Raw genomic sequence first — 23182 nt, forward strand, 5'->3', positions numbered from 1 at the left:
TATATAAATGTGTCTTTAAACCCGCCTCCATCCGACACAGCCAATTAAGTAAGGTTTGTCACGTAAACAGAACGTGCCAATTCGTTACTAGTACAGCACACCGGTGAGTTGGACAGCAAACACACAACATTTCTGATCTGAGTACGACGTTTCGCCAGTAATTACAGCCGGCATCATCAGGCGGCAGCCAGGCACGTTCTGTTTATGTGACAAACCTTACTAATTGGTGGCGGGTGTAACGACACATTTACGCGACCTACCCCAAAAAAACCTATATTATGCCCCTGTGTTCTCTGCCGACAGAGTGTGACACTGCAAAACTTGCTATGTCGCCATGCCTTTGCTACCAAGACATCCTAGACGTTTCAGGGAATCTTGCATCCACAGCATCTCAACCACCGGATTCAAGTGGAGACGCCTCTGAACGCCCAGATGAGATGCATTATTAGCACACACGCCCCTGTATATTGAGAGAGAAAGAGCATAGCACTAAATCCGCGATAACTACAACTGATTATGCGTTATGTCAAAAGTCGGCTGAGCGTCATCCGTCCGACCGCATGCACACAACAATGGGAATGTCACCAATTATATCAACAGAAGGCCTGAGCGTGCATTCTTACTTTACAATATCCCAAATCCCGATCGTTGTCTTTCACTGTTATTAATTAACGAACAATCATTGTGTACAGTACATGTTATATATTGTGGTGCTGCCGTTGCAATTTTTCTTAAAATCGATAAGTAGATTTTGCTTAGAGTAGATTAGGCGATTATAGTATTATACACAAGCCACTATTAGCTTGTTGTAATGCCGGTATAAAATAATATATTTCTTATGAAACATGCTACGTGATTTTTTTTTTGTGAAATGGCATAATTGGCATGCAGACTTTATACCCACAAATCAATTTATATCAACGCAATATCCCTATCAAACCCGCAACTGATTTAATGAGGCATGAATATTCATAGGCCCACATTTAACAATAACGACCGCAGAGAAGACTCCAATTAATTATGACATTTTTATATCAGTCCACTGATGGATGAAGGCCTCCCCACACACACAATGTATTGGTCATTGGGGCTGTTTGACCATACTTCACCATGTTGCTCAAACCAGGTCGGTGGTCAAGCGGAGGGAACGGGGGGGGGGGGGGGTTAGGTGGCAGGGGGGGTCGGAGGTCACCCAGGACTCGCCACTGATGTCAGCCGTGGCCGGGAATCGAACTCGGGTTCCCGTGACTTGTTATGCAATGTGCTAACCAGGGCACCTCCGCTCCTCCCCAACGATGTGTGAATTACTCGCTTGGGCCTTTTCATCGCGAGGTCGTTTCACAGTTTTCGCTCGTGACGCGTAAACATCAGGGTGTCATACTCTTAGTTCTTTCGGTAAAGTCACGTAGGTAAAAAATGAAATTTAAATTAATAGAAATAAAATAGAAATCACGACGTTTCGGAGGCAACACAAGTCTCCGTCATCATGATGCAGCAAATCTGGCTGTGACGGTCCCACCTGATGACGGAGACTTGTGTTGCCTCCGAAACGTCGTGATTTTTATTTTATTCTTATAAATTTTAATTTCATTTTTTACCTACGTGACTTTACCGAAAGAACTACGAGTATGAATCCTTGCAGTCACGAAAGCTTCAAATCTAGAATCGGGGTGTCAGTCGAGGGGTAGAACCAACAGCGCTGACTCCCGTAGCGCCTAAAGCGAACAGCCACCCGGCCTGGAGGGAGGGAGCGGTGTTATTCCTACGGCGCTCAGAGACTGACGGTCGCTCGTCAAAAAACGCTAGAAAAATTCACGCTTACGTGTGGATTCCGTAACGCTTTCCAACTGACGCACGTATTCGGACGCAGTTTATCGCAAGCCGCGTGGAAGCTGACGGTGGCCGTCAGGGCAAAGATTTGTTTACATATTTTGCAAATGGTCCTGTTTGCTCTGGTTTGTCTCCACCAATTTTGTGCAACCAAGTTATTTTTTTTGTTATTCAACTTTTGGCCGGTTTGCCATGGCAACACGGCGTTAAACTGCAGATCGGTTCAAATTGGACACGAGCGTTACCGTGTCTCCCCGTTACGGACAAAACAGATGGACGAAGCTAATGCATGAACACTGTCAACCTGAGCTGGAGAGCGTTGTTAATACATACAACTGCAAAACGCCTCAATCCGACATCCACAATCACCCTGCTGCGACGTCGCAGAGCCAGGGAGGGACGCAGCCACACGTTGGGAGTTGGGGGTCTACGACTCGCATGAGTGTGTGTGTGTGCTGACCGAGTGTGCTGACTGTGTGTGTGTGCTGACCGAGTGTGCTGACTGTGTGTGTGTGTGCTGACCGAGTGTGTGTGCTGACTGTGTGTGTGTGCTGACCGAGTGTGCTGACCGAGTGTGTGTGTGCTGACTGTGTGTGTGTGCTGACCGAGCGTGCTGACTGTGTGTGTGTGCTGACTGTGTGTGTGTGCTGACCGAGCGTGCTGACTGTGTGTGTGCTGACTGTGTGTGTGTGTGCTGACTGTGTGTGTGTGCTGACCGAGTGTGCTGACTGTGTGTGCTGACTGATCGTGCTGACTGTGTGTGTGTGTGTGCGTGTTGCCTTCGACACTTCACGTGGCCTCGGGGTGCACCTGGCCGAGCACAAGCGCCGTGGTAACGTCACCGCCACTTAGTTTTACGAATGGCGGCTGTTGCTGTTGTGTTGACCGTATGTGTGAAATATCGCGTGGGTTTCTCGCTTGGCCATGACCACAAACCGCCTAACTACACATTTCTGGAGGGGTCCCTAAACCCACGACAGCCACAGCGTCTGCGCCCATTCATGCCACCGCCATCGACTCGCCCGCCAGCCCGCCCGCCCCTACTACAGGCTGAGGTCGATGACGCGATGCTGGAAGATCTTGGTGCTGTCCGTGAAGCTGGAGGCGAAGAGGAAGACGCCCTTGTCCATGGAGACGATGGTGAAGGCTCGCGGCGCCTGCACGTTGAGCGGCTGCAGCTTGGCAAAGGCGCCCGCCTCGGCGTCCCACAGGTAGACCTGCGAGAAGGCGAAGTCGCTGCCCAGCACCGCGTACTGCCGCGGGCCCACGCTCAGCGGCTGTAGCACCATCGAGCCGCGCGACGGCAACGCCTGCACCTCCGTGAAGCGGAGGCCGTCCCACTTCATCACCTGGGGGGGGGGGGCAGCGGCGCCGTCAGGTCGATCGTGGCCACGTCACGTGTTGATTTTTCAAGATACGCCGGTTGTCGCGAGAGCGGTTTACCACGAGTGGAAGCTCTCCCCCCCCCCCCCCCACAATTCAGCACCTTGGAACAGGGTCATCGTGATATTAATTTTTCACGATATACCGATTGTCGCGATCGCAGCTTGCCACGAGCGGAAGCCCGCCACCAAAGCAGGGTCACCGTGATATTTATTTTCACGACATGATATTGATTTATTCAAGATATGCCGATTGTCGCGATAGTGGTTTCCCACAAGCAAAAGCCCTCCCATCATCGTGACCTTGCAGTAGGTTTGCCGCAATTTATCACAAAAGGTGATGATACGACGCGATACGTTCAATTTCGCAACGTGACGATGCGCTCTCCGGCAGCGTTCGCTGGGTCGACCGAACCGCCCGTTGTTTGGCACGACGTCTGACGTTTCGCTCTCCACCCCCCGCCCACCCCCATCGCTTGGAGCCACCTCACCAGTAAAAAACATTTTTTCCCCTATTCCAGAAATATTTCACCCAGGGAAATGTAAAAAAGTTATTAAACCAGCAACGATGACCACGACGTGACAGGTTTTATTTTGCCACCCGGTTCACGCGATCACGGTCGGGGGGCCTCACGCGGCGCCCCACGTTATGAGGTCACTTTCTTTACACACACAACGCTCACGACAAACGAGCCACAACACCTCGCTGATCTCGTCAAGGGGCACAAACCACCATCGCGCAAACTCCGGTCATCCTCACAGCAGCGGCTTTTGGCTAGCCATCGAACAAAAACGATCACCTTACTGCCGCGCGCTCAGGTGCGCTTCTGAGGCCGTTCGGAATGCTCTTCCTACTGATATTAGGAAGCCACTGGAGGTGTGCCCTTTTAAATCTCGATTGAAAACTCATTTCTTTAGAACCGCTTCTTGTTGCATTGAGTTTGTTGTCCTTTCCCGCGCACCTCCGATGAGCCCGGCTGACTACGTACGGTGCGAAAGAAGCTCAGACGTACATACACGAGTAACCGTCAACGTTTCCGCTACCTTGGAGTCACCGATGAAGCGCGTCAGGCAGACGTAGAGATCGTCGCCCATGTTGAAGCTCTTCACTCCGATCACGTCCTCCGTCTCGGGGATGTCGGAGCGCGGGTTCTGGAGGAACTGCTTGGCCGCAAAGTCCCACTGGTAGATGACGGGCACCTGGGAGCTGCTGGCCAAGATGAGCATCGGCTTGCCGGCGATCTCCACAAACTCGGCGTCCGTGTCCCGGTACCAGTGGTGCAAGGACTGCAGCGAGTAGAATCCGTTGCCGTTCCACCTGCGGGGAGAGCGGGGGGGGGGGGGGGGGCATTGTGGGCAACGCCGTGAGAATATTCTTATTTCTAGATTTGAAGCTTTCGTGACTGCAAGGATTCACATTCTTAGGTTTTTTCGGTAAAGTCACGTAGGTAAAAAATTAAAATTAATAAAAGTAAAATTAAAATAAAATAAAAAATCACAACGTTTCGGAGGCCACACAAGACGGAAGCTTGTGTTGCCTCCGAAACGTCGTGATTTTTTATTTTATTTTTATTTAACTTTTATTCATTAAAATTTTTTACCTACGTGACTTTACCGAAAAAACCTAAGAATAATATTCGTATTGGTTGGCCAGGGGCGTCGCGGGGCGGCGAGATGTTAACTACCTCGACTGGTATACAGGAGGTCGTGGGTTCGATCCCGACCCTGATGTCGGTATATTTGGAGTTTGCGTGTTCTCTCTCTCCCCGTGTTCACGTTGATTTTTGTCGGGGTTCTCCGGTTTTTCCCTCCACATTATGAATCAACGTCACGCGTTTATAACGTTTGGCTGCTGCTATATATTTCCACGTGATAAACCACTTTGTTGAGATATTATTTGTAGCCAGGTCAGTGGGCCTTACATGGTAAAATAAAAGAAATTCAGTTTAGGAAAATTTTACTCAGATGAGACTTTACCGTGCACGCCCCCTTCAAAGCATCGTGAAAACACAGCACGGAGATTACCTGTACGGGGATCGTGTGGGTGTTGGATTGACCTTGATTTCGGGAACAAAAATGAATGACGGGAGCGATGACGGTAGTCTACGCTCGTTCGCGCTCTTTACACGCACGCGCCGGCTTCTATTTCCAGCCTCTCCTCCCTCGTGGCTCGGCGACCGATGGCGTTAATAAATAAATAATAACCCGCTGAACGCGACACATTCTACGTCTTCACCCCGCCAAACCCGCTATTCGACGCGCGTTATTAGGAAGCCACTGGAGCTATAGACTTTAAATCTCAATTGAAAACTAATTTCTCTAGAGCTGCTTTTTTGCGTTCAGTTCGTTGTCCTGCCCCCCCCGCACCTCCGATTAGCACGGTTGGTTACGTACGGTGCAAAAGAAGTTCTACATATATACACACACATACAAGCGATAAATACGTCTCATAGCCTATTTTAGACATGACTTGCATCATCCACGCATCCACGTTTCCTTATAATCCGGGTCACCCATTACTGCCTGCCCCCCCCCCCCGCCTTGCCCCCATCACCCTGGACCATCGACAGCTGACTGTATAATGTTTGGAGGTGGAACCGTCACAGCACGCTTGCTGTATCAAGTAAATGAGAGATTCCAAGAGATACTACCCCGTATATATACTGGTTGAGGGGGGGTGGTGAGCCAGGACAGGCCCCCTTTTTATTATTATGGTAAGGCTGGTGCGGCTGAAACTACGGTTAGTCTACATAACAAAGGACTGAGCCTTTGTTATGTAGACTGGCTGTAGACTAGCCGTAGTCTCAAGCCGCACCAACCTTACCATAATAATAAAAGAATTAGCCCGTAAAAACAAGGTTTTTCACTATAAATCCTTTATATGCGTGGCATCGGTTTTATTTTATTATTCATTTCTGTTTTTCTTGAGTAAGAGTTTCATTTTTATCACATTGGTATTTTAAATGAAATATGAAAAAAAAAATCCTAAAAAGTGGAAAATTTTGGAAAAAATTTTTCACGAAAATAAATTGTCACGCACAACGAGTCTGTGTGCAAAATGTCAGCTCGATTGGATCACGGGAAGTGGGTTAAAAAACGACCGAAAGATTTGCACGGTCCTAAGCAAGCAAGCAAGTGAACTTAATATAAAGGATTTTAAAAGGGGGCCTGTCGTGGCCCATCCCCCCCCCCTCAACCAGTATATATATGGGGTTGGATCTCTTGGAATCTCTCATTTACTTGATACAGCAAGCGTGCTGTGACGGTTCCACCTGAAGACGGAAGCTTGTGATGCCTCCGAAACGTCGTGATTTTTATTAAATTTTTATTTTACTTTACTTTTATTAATTTTTATTTTTTACCTACGTGACTTTACCGAAAAAACCTAAGAATATGAATCCTTGCAGTCACGAAAGCTTCAAATCTAGAAGTGTTTGGGAGTTCGGGAAACGTAGGCACGGCGATGCGCGGCACCTGTACAGGGTGGTCACTCCCGCTTTGGAGCTCTCCGCGATGACAGCGAAATGCTCCCCCTTGATGTCGAACGTCTCGACGTCGTTGGGCTTGCGGATCTTGTTGGTGTCGATGTCCTGGATCTTGAGGAACTGGTGGGAGTGCTCGTCCCGCTTGTAGATGTGCGAGCCTCCGAACAGCTGTGCCACGATCACGAAGATCTGCCCCTCGATCACGATCGGTTTGCAGCTGATGATCGACTGTCCTGCAGAGGGGGGAGAGAAATGATGGCGCCCCGCGTTCGGTGAAAGATTCACGTTGGACCACATCGCCGTCGTTATTAACATCGTCGTCGTTATTAATATCGCCGTCGTTATTAATATCGTCGTCGCCCATGGATGATTCAGCGGCGGATGAAGGCCGGCTCAAGCCGTCGTCATCTCGTGCGATCCTGCGAGCAGCGTAACGATCCACCCAGCACGTGCACCGATTTCATCGCTCCATCTCCGCAGTCGACGCCCTCCAGGATGCGTTCGCTTCCTTGGCTGCCACGCCGTCGTAAGTAAGAACTTTCGAATCAAACTTTAAATATGATAGGTAGTTGATAAAATATGCTATTTGTACTCATAGCTGTAAAAAGTTGCATATCTGACCCTCGGTCAGGAACGTATCCCCCTATTGCATCATCGTTTCTCTGGGAAAATCGGTCTCGACTTACGTCGTTTCGACATACGTCACCTTTTCTAGGAGCGTAACCGGACGTAGGTCCGAGGACCGCCTGTGCTGTCCCTATCAATGTCTCTGCTCCCCACCCTCACCAACGCGCACTGACCAGCGTGCTGAAGTATGCTCAAACAATACCCTTATAACCGACACGGCGTGGGCAGGCCTTCATCCAGCAGTGGATTGACACATGAATGACGGTTTTGAATTCCTGAACGCGTGCCATGTGGTCGTGGCTCTGCACGCGGCCTGTAATCTAGCACGGTGGAGACACAGAGGGTTGGTCAATCACACAAATGTGGTTGTGCAGCTCCCTTCCCGTGGGAGTCGAGAAGGTGCCGTACCCTGGCTCGCCAGGAGGAGGCAGTGCACCTGTTCGCTCTTGTAGACGCAGCAGCGGTCCCCAACCTTTTGGCACCAGGAACCGGTTTTCGTGGAAGACAATTATTTCACGGACCGGGGTAGAGGGGGGTCATCATTGGGTCTTTTCCACTTTTCAAAGAAGCTCTCCAGCGACGTTTGTTTTTTACTCATTGTGGCTAGGGGTTAGAGCTTGTGGGCTTACCAACACTGTAACTGAAACAAGTGCGCAGTGCGGGGAAGAGGCGCGGATGGAAGTGGTGAATAATAAAATAATTGGGACGGGCCACGCGCGGTCTCACCGCTCTAACCTCCTGCTGCTGTGCGGCCCGGTTCCTAACAGGCTACGGGCCGGTACCGGTCTGCGGCCCGGGGTTTGGGGACCCCTGTTGTAGAGGATAAAGCGGTGTTCTTCATTGCAAGGCCCGCGGGGCCACTGGTGACCCCTGGTGGCCTTGAGTGCAGCCCCTGACGTGCGGCCCCCAACAATACACAAATGTGAAAGTGGCCCCCTCTCTGAAAATTAGTGAAGCACACTGGGATAGAGTGTTGTCCCGTATCGCACTCGTGGTTTATCTGGGTACTTTGGTTTCCTCCCACATGTAAACACTCATTAATTGGCCGATAACATCTTAATATATAGAGGTCCGCAGAGCTTGGGCAATTGTTGGTTGCCGGCTCATCACCGCCTCTGAGTCTTTCTGTCCCTACGAGAGTGAGTGACTATCGTGCAGCGGCGTGTTACAAGTTAAGTATCATCATCATAATCATTATAATAAAAGTGACGGGCACCAAGCGAGCAAAGCCGTAGTACCGGTGATGTTATCGAAGACTCGGAACACCCTCTCAACGTGGTCCCACTCCAGCACGGTGCAGTTCCCCACCAGGGGCTGAGCCACGACCACGTTCACCTCGCCCTTGTACGGGAACGTCTCCACAGACATGGACTGCATGGGCAAGGTCTGCCACAGCACGAACTCTGCACGCACAAAACGCACAAACGGCACGGACCGCCCACCAACCCCCCCGTGTAGCCTCAGCAGGGGCAAGTGTGTCAGCGAGCAGCTGTCAACGAACAGCCATCGAACAAAGACGGTTACTGCATCGCGCGCTTCTGCGACCGTCTGGAACGCTCTTCCTTCCGATCTTAGGAACACACTGGAGCTGTGCACTTTTAAATCTAGACAGAAAACTAATTTCTTTAGAACTGATTTTTGTGTTTAGTTTGTTGTCCTATTCCCGCACCTGCGATGAGCACGGTTGGCTACGTACGGTGCGAAAGAAGTTCAACGTGCATACATTAAGGCTGGCATCGGCCACGAGGGGTAAGGTATGGGCAAAACCCCGCACACAATATCACACAACAATGACAAATATCCCCTGTACAGCCTACAAAGGCCATTGGGGAAAGTGCTGTTGGCGAGCACCTATTGAGACCGGCATGGCACACGAGTGGGTGAGTGTGGCCATCACCACGCCCGGCCTACTTTGTCTCCTCAGTGGTGATGTTAACACACCAGGTACTCATTTAAGCCCGAGTTAACCTGTTGCATCTAGCAGTATGTCACACTGTTTAGGAAAAAGTCCCAGCAAATAACACCACTCGAGGTCACTTTAAAACGTCCTCTATGTCCATACGAGGAGCACAACTAATACAGGATATGCCCCCCTGAAAAGCGTGTTCAGTGCATATCAATCAAACTGATTTAAGGGACTCGCTGTCCCACCCACATTGCATATTATGAGAGTAATGTTCGTCGCATGACAGTCAAAGCGATAATTCTTCGAGCTGGGTGAAGGCAAGCTCAGTGAAAAAAAAAAACTTCAATGTTTAATTTGTTTTGTTCCGTGCAGGCATTCGATGACCCTGGTACAGACAAACCGGCTCGTGCCGCACTCATCCCGGTTTAATCGCGGGCCGTTCGAACACCCCGATTTAGTATCCGGCATCTCGGGCGGTGCCGGCTGAGTGCCTTGACCTGTGGGCGCTGCCCCGCGCCACCTCGAGGCTTGGCCACGTGAGACGGTGCCAGGCCCTCGTCACGTACCAGCGAGTGCGTAAAACACAACGGCGTCGCTCCGACACGGTTGGTATCACTCGGGGCGGGCACGACCGGAGGGCCTTACGTGGAGAGGGCGCGCGATGGCAAATTCACCAACGCGCGAGGAGGAGGAGGAGGAGACGCGTTTTGGTTAAGTCTGTGCCGCAGTGCGCAACATGCCGCGCCGTGGATTTACGTCGAGGGATCCGTGCCGCGTACTTTTTTAATACATTTTTATTGGGTTTTTTTTTCCGCCCAATTGGATTTTTACCGCTGGGCTGTACCACAGGCACCCAGAGCAGGCTGAGCGGGGTTAATCATCGACGATTCCCTCCACGTACACAAGAGACGACTTTCACATGACAGGGAACAGCTCTGGAATTAAATACCATAATGCATGCTCTTATAATAAACCGTAGGGAAAGCCTGATTTATTTTTTCATCTGAGGTGATATGGGGGTTGCTAGTTTGCGGACCCTATTCCTGTGTTAATCCAAGCAAATCGCTCCTTTTAATCCGGGCCATAAAGCATGGATGAATGTGGATCGTAAGGACAATTTACTGCCTCTTTCAGTAACTGGTCTCATCCATGTTTTTTTTTTTAAGGTGGATAACGCGATGAAATGAATGGCTGCGGTGACCAATTAATCAAGCTGCAGCCACGACAGCAGCATTGAGATGGGCATCACCATCGTCATCAGTAACAGCAGCAAATCGCGACAAGCTGATCATCACCATCATCATGATTGGTTCTCAACAGTCACAGCAAAAGCAATATAACAAGAGGTTTTCCTCTTATCTTATCTACATTTATATAGCACCTTAATCCAAGGTACTTCACGGCAATTGTAAAAATGATTAATGTGGCTGAGACAGAGAGTGGGGTCATTATTGCAAGTGGTGGTGTCACGGTTGAGAGAGCAGGGGGTAGAGGTGATGGAGAGGGGTTGGGGGTTGGGGTAGATCTGGTCGTAGCTGGGGGCTGCGGCAGGGAGCAGTAGTAGTAGTAGGGGTAGTGACAGGGGTTGGGGTCGTGGTAGTGATAGGGGTTGGGGTCGTGGTAGGGGTAGTGATAGGGGTTGGGGTAGTGATAGGGGTAGTGATAGGGGTTGGGGTCGTGGTAGGGGTAGTGATAGGGGTCGTGGTAGTGATAGGAGTAGTGATAGGGGTTGGGGTCGTGGTAGTGATAGGGGTTGGGGTCGTGGTAGGGGTAGTGATAGGGGTTGGGGTAGTGATAGGAGTAGTGATAGGGGTCGTGGTAGTGATTGGGGTTGGGGTCGTGGTAGGGGTAGTGATAGGGGTTGGGGTAGTGACAGGGGTTGGGGTCGTGGTAGTGATAGGGGTAGTGATAGGGGTTGGGGTCGTGGTAGTGATAGGGGTTGGGGTCGTGGTAGGGGTTGGGGTAGTGATAGGGGTTGGGGTCGTGGTAGTGATAGGGGTTGGGGTCGTGGTAGGGGTAGTGATAGGGGTTGGGGTAGTGACAGGGGTTGGGGTCGTGGTAGTGATAGGGGTAGTGATAGGGGTTGGGGTCGTGGTAGTGATAGGGGTTGGGGTCGTGGTAGGGGTTGGGGTAGTGATAGGGGTTGGGGTCGTGGTAGTGATAGGGGTTGGGGTAGTGACAGGGGTTGGGGTAGTGACAGGGGTTGGGGTAGTGATAGGGGTTGGGGTCGTGGTAGTGATAGGGGTTGGGGTCGTGGTAGGGGTAGTGACAGGGGTTGGGGTAGTGACAGGGGTTGGGGTAGTGATAGGGGTTGGGGTAGTGATAGGGGTTGGGGTAGTGATAGGGGTTGGGGTAGTGATAGGGGTTGGGGTAGTGACAGGGGTTGGGGTAGTGATAGGGGTTGGGGTAGTGACAGGGGTTGGGGTAGTGACAGGGGTTGGGGTAGTGACAGGGGTTGGGGTAGTGATAGGGGTTGGGGTAGTGATAGGGGTTGGGGTAGTGATAGGGGTTGGGGTCGTGGTAGTGATAGGAGTAGTGATAGGGGTTGGGGTCGTGGTAGGGGTAGTGACAGGGGTTGGGGTCGTGGTAGGGGTAGTGATAGGGGTTGGGGTAGTGATAGGGGTTGGGGTAGTGATAGGGGTTGGGGTAGTGATAGGGGTTGGGGTAGTGATAGGGGTTGGGGTAGTGATAGGGGTTGGGGTAGTGATAGGGGTTGGGGTAGTGATAGGGGTTGGGGTAGTGATAGGGGTTGGGGTCGTGGTAGTGATAGGGGTCGTGGTAGTGATAGGAGTAGTGATAGGAGTTGGGATCGTGGTAGTGATAGGGGTAGTGATAGGGGTTGGGGTAGTGATAGGGGTTGGGGTCGTGGTAGTGATAGGGGTTGGGGTCGTGGTAGTGATAGGGGTAGTGATAGGGGTTGGGGTCGTGGTAGGGGTAGTGATAGAGGTTGGGGTAGTGATAGGGGTTGGGTTAGTGATAGGGGTAGTGATAGGGGTTGGGGTTGGGATAGTGATAGGGGTTGGGGTAGTGATAGGGGTGGGGGTAGTGATAGGGGTTGGGGTCGTGATAGGGGTAGGGATCGTGATAGGGGTTGGGGTAGTGATAGGGGTTGGGGTAGTGATAGGGGTTGGGGTAGTGATAGGGGTTGGGGTAGTGATAGGAGTTGGGGTAGTGACAGGGGTTGGGGTAGTGATAGGGGTTGGGGTAGTGATAGGGGTTGGGGTAGTGATAGGGGTTGGGGTAGTGATAGGGGTTGGGGTCGTGGTAGTGATAGGGGTCGTGGTAGTGATAGGAGTAGTGATAGGGGTTGGGGTCGTGGTAGTGATAGGGGTAGTGATAGGGGTTGGGGTAGTGATAGGGGTTGGGGTCGTGGTAGTGATAGGGGTTGGGGTAGTGATAGGAGTAGTGATAGGGGTTGGGGTCGTGGTAGTGATAGGGGTTGGGGTCGTGGTAGTGATAGGGGTAGTGATAGGGGTTGGGGTCGTGGTAGGGGTAGTGATAGAGGTTGGAGTAGTGATAGGGGTTGGGGTAGTGATAGGGGTAGTGATAGGGGTTGGGGTTGGGATAGTGATAGGGGTTGGGGTAGTGATAGGGGTGGGGGTAGTGATAGGGGTTGGGGTCGTGATAGGGGTTGGGATCGTGATAGGGGTTGGGGTAGTGATAGGGGTTGGGGTCGTGGTAGTGATAGGGGTTGGGGTCGTGGTAGGGGTAGTGACAGGGGTTGGGGTAGTGACAGGGGTTGGGGTAGTGACAGGGGTTGGGGTAGTGATAGGGGTTGGGGTAGTGATAGGGGTTGGGGTAGTGATAGGGGTTGGGGTCGTGGTAGTGATAGGAGTAGTGATAGGGGTTGGGGTCGTGGTAGGGGTAGTGACAGGGGTTGGGGTCGTGGTAGGGGTAGTGATAGGGGTTGGGGTAGTGATAGGGGTTGGGGTAGTGATAGGGGTAGTGATAGGGGTTGGGGTAGTGATAGGGGTTGGGGTAGTGGTAGTGATAGGGGTAGTGATAGGGGTTGGGGTAGTGATAGGGGTTGGGGTAGTGATAGGGGTTGGGGTCGTGGTAGTGATAGGGGTAGTGATAGGGGTTGGGGTAGTGATAGGGGTTGGGATAGTGATAGGGGTTGGGTTAGTGATAGGGGTGGGGGTAATGATAGGGGTTGGGTAGTGATAGGGGTTGGGGTCGTGATAGGGGTTGGGATCGTGATAGGGGTTGGGGTAGTGATAGGGGTTGGGGTAGTGATAGGGGTTGGGGTAGTGATAGGGTTGGGGTGGTGATAGGAGTAGTGACAGGGGTAGTGATAGGGATAATGACGGGGTAGTGATAGGGGTTGGGGTAATGACAGGGGTAGTGATAGGCGTGGTGATAGGGGTAGTGATAGGGATAGTGATAGGGGTAGTGATAGGGGTTGGGGTAGTGATAGGGGTTGGGGTAGTGATAGGGGTTGGGGTAGTGATAGGGTTGGGGTGGTGATAGGGGTAGTGATAGGGATAGTGATAGGGGTAGTGATAGGGGTTGGGGTAGTGACAGGGGTAGTGATAGGGGTTGGGGTAGTGACAGGGGTAGTGATAGGGGTTGGGGTAGTGACAGGGGTAGTGATAGGGGTTGGGGTAGTGACAGGGGTAGTGATAGGGGTTGCGGTAGGCCTATTCGTAGCTGGGGGGCAGGGCCATGGAGTAGCAGTAGCAGGATGGGCCAGGGAGTAGAGATGGGGTGTTTGTTTTAAGGGAGCAACGGAATCAGGTCAGTGAAGACGATTGCTCTTCGTGCGGTGAGAGTTTGTTCCAAGTGAAGGGGACGCGAGAAGGGAAATGGAAAGACAGCGCGACTGGGCGCAGGCCGAGGGAGGCACAGATCGAGAGAGACTGTAAGCGTAGAGGACGACATGGGACAGAGTAGTCAGAGATGAGAGAAGCACGATTGAGTGTGGCAAGAACATGGAGGGATTTAAATAGTTAAAGAGTCACGTGAGAAATGTTAAACAGACGGCAATGGTAGATATTGGCCGCTCTTGAACCGCCAGGTGGATAACTGGAGTTCATGTGGGTTGACTCGGGGGGGCGAGGGGGGTAGGAACACAGTTAAGAGGGTTTTCATTGCATTCAATCAGCCTCTGGCCTGGCCGCAAGTAAATGCTGGAAAAAAAGTGTTTTTATCTGAATTATATTTTCTATTTTAATTATATTCAGGAATGGGTACGGAAGATCGCGATTTCAAACCTCACCTCGGGGCCACCCCTCCGAATGTTTCCTCTAAGGCCGACAAAATTAACAAAACTTTCTTGGTAGAATAAAATATAAAATAAATAATAACCAGCCAGCAGTTCCACTGCTGGATTATTTTTTCCGCCTGAGGACGACCGCTTGTGTTGCGATCGAAACGTCGTGAAATATTGTTTTTTGTTTCATTTTATTTTTCTACCTACATGACTTTACCGAAAGAACCAAAAAGTACGGATTCCTGCAGTCACGAAAGCTTCAAATCAAGATTTGTTGGAAGAGTTACCAGTGGTTGTCCGATGGATAAACTGGCTCCTGCCATATAAATGTGGAATTTCCTCCGCTGACTAATGACAGCCCTACAATTAATGCTTATTGCAGTAGTTGAGCGAGTGGGAATGTATGTATGCATGTTGAACTTCCTTCGTACCGTACGTAGCCAACCGTGCTAATCGGAATGTACTGCCCTCTGCTGCGGGGACCAGATGTCAATTGAAGCGATCTCAGGGGTAGATGTGATATATCCGTTTCCGTGGGCCATTCAACTTAACATCGACGGCTGGCACTGCTCTCGGATTTGCACGGTTGGCTGCATATGCTGTGAAAGAAGTTCAACGTAGACACATACATAGCGCTCTGCAGGGGGAGATGCTAATAAACAGCTACAAAGCGGAATAACATTGGGAAAAATTCCCCGGCCCCAAAAAAAAAAAAACACGAAATTCCATTTTAGCCCAAGAGTTCGCGCGGCGAGATGCCCCCGGGATCGCCGGTACCCGTGGTGATGCAGGAGAAGTCGCTGGCGCTGAGGCTGCGCGTGCTGCGCCCCGCGAACTCGGGCGGCGAGGCGCAGGCGATGTCGTGCACCGACGCGTTGGTGGAATGCAGCCACGACACGAGCCACTTCATCTTGCAGTCGCAGTGCAGCGCGTTTCCCCGCAGGTCGCTGCAAAGACCGCGGCCCACGCGCGCATCTCAGAAGGTAGGCAAGGAGGTGGGGGGGGGGGGGGTTCCCGGCCTGCTAAGGCTTACGCTGCAATAGGTGGCTCGCGGAACCTGCCCTCTTTGCTTGATCTCTCGTCGTCGTCGTCGCAAGCTTGCGTGCGGGTGTCGCGTGTACGTCACCGTGATGGCAACGCACGAACGCTGCGAGCAAGCCACCCGGGATGCGCCCAATCTCGTCAGATCTCCGAAGCTACGCAGGTGGGAGCCTGGATAGCGCTTGGATGGGCGAGCCACCGTGTACACAAACAGGTGTTGTAGCCTGCTGAAGGTCGGCAGTGACGGCAGTGCGGCAATATCCATTGTTGTTGCACTGCACTCTGCGCCAGCGTGTCTACGCTCCCTGACTTCACTGAGCCACACCGTGACCAGCGATCCAAAAACATCCGTGGCCAACGCGACGTGGGGAGGAGGCCGTCGTTTAGCGGTGGGGTTTTTGTTATCACAGGCGTGGATAGGGGGGGGTCATGCTTGGTGTCATTGTCCAGTCGCTTACTTGAATGTCGCGTGTGTGGGAGGACACTGGAGCAACCGGCGAACACCCAGCACATCACGTTACGTCGATGGAAATACAATTTTTTTACGCTCACTGATTTTTGCATGCCAAATATGCGCTGATGGTATGCCAATGCCGCAGGCAGGTTAACGGAACGGGCGGAACTGTGCCGATTTAGACGGAATAAGTGAGAAACAATACAAACGAGATAGGGGGAGGGGGGGAAATGAGAAGAAAATAAATAACTCGTTATCGAATCTCAAAGCTGCAAGGTCACCATCGCTGGTACCGCTGTGAGGGTGAGTTACTACCTGCCGAATGAAAGCCCACGGTTAGGGAATAATGCTCCCAAGACCATACGTTTCGATCAACAGCACATTTGCTCTTAGTTCTTTCGGTAAAGTCACGTAGGTAAAAAATGAAATTAAAATTAATAAAAATATAAAATAATAATTTATTGCTTTATTTTTTATTAACTTTTATTAATTTTAATTTAATTTTTTACCTACGTCACTTTACCGAAAGAATTAAGAGTATGAATCCTTGCAGTCACGAAAGCTTCAAATCTAGAATTAAAGCATACTTGCTGTACTGCCACCTACTAAGCCCCGCAAGGTTGGCACAAGGTAACGCCACGTGCCACCGCCAAGGTAACGTGCGTTCGCGGTGCTTGAAGATGCAAATGTACTTACACGTCCGTCATGGCATCCAACCCTTTGAACACATCGCGTGGAAGCGATCTCAGCTTGTTGTTTGCCAGAGACCTGCGCGGACATCACACGCCAGCGACGGGGACTCATGTGGGTCGCGTGAACGCAGCGTGCTCGGCTGTGCGTTATAAAACAGCAACAATAACAGAAACGGAGAGAATGTCCCATACCCCGAGAGTGTCATTAGTTTTTAACAAGGGCACCCCGCCCCATGCCATGCGTTTATGGGACCACTTTATGTCGGCAGTTTAAAAAAAAAGAGAGTAAACAGCCATCACAGCACATTGTGCAATAATATTGTGCGTGCCTGCGGCTGTGCGGTGCAAATGAAACACAGAGCGGGCAAAATGCAATCTTATAGAAATTGCCCGCGCCCAGCTGCACCAAGCAACATTTTATGCCCCGTACTGAAATGTCATTAACAATTAAAATAAATTAACAACTTATATAACACGGCGATATTAAGGCGAACGCAAATTGTCTCTGGCAAGCTTCGAAAAAAAAAATCCATTTGCGTAAGTTGACAAAAACCAGAAGCTAAAAGCTTCCAGGAAGAGACGTATGGACATTCACTCTCCATAGGAACTGCGGTCAGGCATATGCGATGGAGAATCTCTGTCAAAACGCGTAGCAGGCGCGACGGAATCAATCGGCGTCTTTATCTCTCGACCAGTGAGATCCCGGTGAGCATTTTGCGATTTTCTTACCAAGCATTGATTGGGAAAATCAGAAAGCGGTGTTGAAACGGTGCCCAAACTGGACACAGCACCGGCCTTGCCTCTGCTTAATGCCACAACCGTTCTTGCGTTTGGGCTTAATCTCAAAGTGTATGAAAATGGCAAATGCACCCATGGAGGCCAGGGCCACTGGGAAGCCCACATCGTTGATCGCTTCAGATCAACCAACATGCACAGCTCTTTACAAGCAAGTTTCCCAACCCCCCCTGCCCCCCCACCTCTTGTGTTCATTATACGAATGATTAAGAAAGCGTACGACTTGTATCGTCGGGCGCTCTAAGTTTCCTGTTGGAACTGTCCCGTGCGCTGGAAACCGTGGCTATGAAGCAAATTAAAATATCGCGAATAATCAACAAAATATAACGAGCAAATAATTTAATAAATGTCCCGCGCGCCAACTAGAGTACGGTGGGTTCGCTCACAGGTGGGTGAGCGTCTTCAATCCGCGAAACGCGTTCCTGGAAATCTCGTCGATGATGTTGTTCTCTATGAAGCTGAAAGGTGGAGAAACAGACAGTCGACAGGATACAACCACCCGAGATGCACAGCGCGCGTTGAACTTCTTTCGCACCATACGCTGATAATCGGAGGTGCGGGATCCAGGTAGCCGATTGTAATCGAAGCACGTGAATGCAAGTGCAGTGATTCGATGGTTTCGGTGCGCACTATCTGCTGTGTATGACGTATGCTTCAGAATCCGTGGTAAATTCATGTAAAACATGGGAGGGGAACACTGACCACCTTGCAAAGAGGCATGCGGAGATGCATGTTCATAATCACACTTAGGCACCGAAAGAGGACAACGTGAATTAATAGCGAACATACGCAGGCTAATGCCATCGTTAAAACTGGTGAGAAAAGTGAGTAGGCCTGAGCAGGACACGTGACCAGAAGGGATGATAACCAACGGTCACGAGTAATGATGGAGTGGCAGCCAGACGGAATGGAATAAGTCTCAGGGGCTGTCTAACGAAGAGATGGAGCAACGAAATCAGCTCGTGTGCAGGCGGCATGTGGACTGCTACATTGCGGGACCGTGAGAGGTAGCGGCGGCGGCTTGCGAGGGCCTTCATCCAGCAGTGGATTGACCACGGCCGGTGATGACGATGGCGATGGCAACGAGGCGCATGCGGGATTCATACGTGCGCACATACTCACAGGTAGTGAAGTTTGATGAGGCCCTTGAATGCGTCGTCTCTTATGGAAAAGCTTGACGATCCCAGAAGGCTGCAAACGCCACGTGGCACACGTCATCGCACGTCATTTAAAAAAAAAGAAGGCCACACCGATGCACTGCACTCCAATTGCGTCGTTGGCTCGGTGCAATCCCCAGAGCAGAGCAGTAAAATTACTCCGGCGTTACCATTAACTCGAGACTCGTTCCGAAAAAATATCGATTGCTGGTGGAGTGCAGCTACGTACACAGAGTTATTAGTGTGTCTCTGTGTAATGAAATGCTTGCTGTAACAATTACATTTGACCGGAGGACCCAGGAAGATACAAATAAAAACAAGTATATTGTTGAAAATTAAGTCCATAAATGCCAAACTCCACCAATGTAAGATGACTGTCGTAAAAAATACCGATTATTCAGGCATTAGATAAAACAACCCGGTGAAATCTTAATGCAGCAGCTGAATACGTCAGCGTTGGATGTAGTTGGCGTGTAGCCAGCCAGTCACCGATGGTTGCAGTCCCTTTGTCACCTTTATAATGCCAAGTGGTGTGGCGAAAAGTGCCCCCTTCTGCGACAAAGTGGACCCTGGCTATAATACGTCGTGCCATCCAGAAGAGTAGGCAATTGTGCACTGGTTTAGACACCTTCCAGTTTATCCAGCCCGTACTCACCAGCGCGGTGAATTTGTGGTATGTGGTGAAGGTGGGGAGCAGTGGTGCAGTGGATAGAGCACTGCATTATGAACCTCGTGACTCAGTTTTGATTCCCGGCCACGGCTAATTTGAATAGCGAGTGATATCTGAACCGGTCCTGGTTGCCTGCCCACCTACCTACCCACCTTAATCAAACCTCACTGACGAGTGTGGTGAAGTATGGTCAAACGACCCCCATGACTGCCACAGCGAGGGAGACCTTCATTCAGCAGCTGTAAAATATTTTTGACTATTATTTCAAATCAGAAATTTTAAAAATAAATGTTCGTCCCTTTCTACTTTTCAGAACTGGATTGGCATCTCACGTTATTAGATTATTTAGATGATTTAGCTGCAATAATTGTCCACACGATAAGCCCCTTGGTTCAGCTATCATTTGTGGCCAGGTCGCTTCTGCAAAAGAGGTGTGTATCTCAGTGGGCCTTCACTGGTAAAATCTTAAATACTTTAGTTTACACCTTTTTGCGTCATCTGGTCCAACCCATGTGAGACTAGGCTCTAAGGAAAGCTGTCTCGGGTGTGGACCAATCAACTTCAAGGACAGTGCACATTATCAAAGTTATGTTTTTTGTTTGCATTATGACTGCAGGTATTGTGGTCTATGCAAACATGACTCCTTGTAAAAAAGGTGTCAGTTTTGTTGCCAGATAGAAGGGTAAAAAAACAATGATCATACTTTAGTTTAGTTTACATGCAGAGGAATACAGTGGAGTTGTTCGAGTGAGAGGTCCCAATGCGGCTAAAAACTGTAACGTATTTAGAATTTTCCTCCTACGTGTTGTCCGGTTGTTCCACGACCTGTGATCGAGCACTGCGGAGGCAGCGAGGGTTGGTGGTACGGACACGTCTTCTTGGTTCTTTCGGTAAAGTCACGTAGAAGGGAAATAATAAAATAATAAAAATAAAACATAACAAAACACAATTCTCACGACGTTTCGGCCACAACGCAAGCAGCCATCCTCAGGTGAAGAACATGTCTGTCGGAAAGACAGCGTCTGAATGAACCTGTTCTTCACCTGAGGACGGCTGCTTGCGTTGTGGCCGAAACGTCGTGAGAATTATTTTATGATGTTTTATTTTTATTATTTTATTATTTCCCTTCTACGTGACTTCAGCGAAAAAACCAAGAAGATGAATCCCTGCAGTCACGAAAGCTTTAAATCGAAATTTAGATCGAACACGTGTTGAGAAACTCCCTTCTCGTCGGCGCTGGGGGTACCCATACCCCGGCTCACCAGGAGAACGCAGTCGAGTCAAGTGTGGACTAATGCCGCCCATCCCTTCTGCCCAGGATAGAGCGTTGGCCGCTCGCACGCGTGGATTTTCTCCGCGTGTTCCCGTTTCCTCCCGCACGTCGTATAAACAGTCATTTAATTGGTTGAGAAAAAACATCGTAATACATACAGGACTGCAGAGCTCGGGACAAATTGTTGGTGCCAGCTCACCGGCTGGCTGCCTTCCAGCTTTGCCTGCGGCTCCTCGGCGATTTTGAGATGCAATTTGCATGAACCACGCTATATAAAGCGACACATTATTATGATTATTATATTACCGCGTGCTGTTCTGCACGATGTCTGACGTTTTGCTCCACGTCCTGGGAGCTTTTTCAGGAACGGAAAGCTCCCGGCATGCGGAGCGAAACGTCGGACATCAAGCAAAAGGGCACCCGGCACACCCCGGAAGTGCATCGGAGAGCTCTGAAGCGCAACCGCAAAAACCAACGTAGTCATAACTTAAATTTCAAAATATATAGTTAAATATGTATTATTATAAGCCTTGCAATTCTCCTGCCATCTTTGAAAATTCTTACAAATTGATTATTTGAGCCTTGCACTCGACCTGCATATAGATCAATATACATAAATAAAACATAAACAGTTTTGAGAGACGGAGCTCTTTGAAACTCTGCACCGTACATATTGGTATAACTCACAGAACGTGAAGGGTTGGCAAGTGAGAAAATGTCCCGTTGGCAATCTGACTGAAGTCGGCATCGTCAAAGGTTCTGAGAGAAAAGAGGAGAAAAAAAACACGGGCAAATGTACGAATGATTGAACATTTTTTTGGCCGCAATGTAAAATTCAATATTGTAAACGCTTGAACGTGCAATCCTGGGCTAAATTCCCTTGGCAGAGCAAAAGGCAGAATTTTTAATTAACTCGGATGATTTAGGAATATATATGGATTTTAAATACGTGGGTTGTTTGAAAAATATTAAAATGGGCTGTGTTTTCAAAAGAGCTTGATCATTTAAAAAAATGAGTTGAGTTCTCCCCCCCCCCCCCACCACAATCATTGCAGGGTTTTACGTACACAAATATCCCATTGTAAGTCTCGTTAAATGGGTTCAGTGTTGCATACAACCAAAATGAATGTTACATTCAGTTAAGCAGTGAATAATTTCGGAAAACGTTGCAACCATCTGTGCTGTTGACTTCCTGCCCTGTTTAGGTCCGCCTACACGGCTGGCTGTCTCATCTCAATAAAATAAAATACTCCCACTGTTGCTATACGGCATCTCGAGATGGTATTTGGCCGCGACATCAATCCAAATTGCACGCATCACCGTGTAAAACGCACTTGTAAATAGTTTTAAAAATGATCTCATGGAGCATGATGCGGCCATCAGTGGCCTGGTAAAATATGCAATGCAGTGTTAGTTGTTCAACAACCCATGACATTAATCAGCAGCGCGTAATAACATTCGCCGAAATCCCTTTCATTCATCACGGATGGCACTTTTCCCTGAGACGGTGCCAATTACCGCACAATGCGACGTTACGCAAATGCACATCCACTGATATCCGACGTTGTGGCTCGCAGCCTCGCATCGCCAAAGAGCCGCTCGCATGTCTCTGCGTGCGTTCCCATGGCGACTTTAACTAGCGGGCTAAAGCGCGCCCGCTACTAAATATAGACCACAAAAAAGGCGAGGATGACACCGCAATTCAACGTGCACGTAATACCGATTCCACAATTTTTTGCACCGCGCAAAAAAAAAAATTCAAAGCCTCCCAGATAAAATTCGCCGCGTGCGTTCTGCGTCTTTCAAACACGCCCGCGTCGAACGGTCGCAGCACGGCCCACGCCAAAAATAACCACACTCTTGTCAGGTCCCCCGAAAAACATCTCGACATAATAGAGTTACACACGCGACGGTATGAGTGTGTGTGTGCACAGCTGGCCGATGCGATGCGTGCAGTGCGGTGCGTGCAGTGCATGCGGTGCGGTGCGTGCGCGCGCCCGAGACACTGCGGCGCTGGGATACGTACAACGAGGTGGCATCGAGCGGGAGGTTGCGGGGCACGACGGCCGACTTGCAGATGACGGTGCCTTTCCCGCAGGAGCACTTGGGCCAGCATTTTCCAGGCGTCCTTTTTGTCGCGCACGGCACAGCCAGCAGCAGCAGGAGCGCCGCGACGAGCAGAGGCCGCTGCATCCTCCCTTCTTGCGGCGGCGGTGGCAGCAGCGACAGCAGCAGCCTTCACCGCAGCGAGCTCGCACCTCTGAATCGATCACCGGGGGCTCCTTAATTAAGCGCCAGGGTTGCGACGATTCCACCTGGTTGGTCGTAACGGGGAGAGCGTGCGGCGGTTGCCTCCAGAGACATCTGCACGGCGGCGCTCTGATGTCAGACGCGACGCCGCAGATCGGCAATGCTTCTCTATCGCCTTTCCTTTCTCACGTCTCTCCTGCGCGCTCGCTCGCACGCTCGCTCGCCCTGCCGCTCGCTCTCCGTCGCACGCACTCTCTCCCTCTCTCTCTCACACGCACACAAACCCTGCACTATAATTATATCCCTTGCTATGCCCTCACAAACTGTGTTCTCGCTGTATGCCTGGCTCGATCAATTTTTCCTTTCTTTATTTGGTCTCTGCTCGTCTCCATCTGATTATTGGTCAGC

The 23182-nt window shown here is 50.3% G+C and overlaps 1 protein-coding gene across 1 annotated transcript; it reads right to left on the bottom strand.

Annotated features, from left to right (window-relative positions):
- Window positions 1-1620: 1620 nt before the first annotated feature.
- Window positions 1621-22921, bottom strand: LGI1 (leucine rich glioma inactivated 1). The gene is made up of 10 exons (XM_078593170.1): window positions 22551-22921; window positions 21212-21283; window positions 18547-18615; window positions 17811-17882; window positions 16634-16705; window positions 15220-15389; window positions 8563-8727; window positions 6687-6930; window positions 4257-4530; window positions 1621-3179 (listed from the first exon to the last, which is right to left on the bottom strand). The coding sequence occupies exons 1-10, from the start codon at window positions 22715-22717 to the stop codon at window positions 2874-2876; spliced, it is 1611 nt and encodes a 536-aa protein (XP_078449296.1). The 5' UTR covers window positions 22718-22921; the 3' UTR covers window positions 1621-2873.
- Window positions 22922-23182: the final 261 nt, after the last annotated feature.

This window comes from Lampetra planeri, chromosome 4 (genome assembly GCF_965212315.1).
Source record: "Lampetra planeri chromosome 4, kcLamPlan1.2.h2, whole genome shotgun sequence".
Classification (NCBI taxonomy): Eukaryota; Metazoa; Chordata; class Hyperoartia; order Petromyzontiformes; family Petromyzontidae; genus Lampetra; species Lampetra planeri.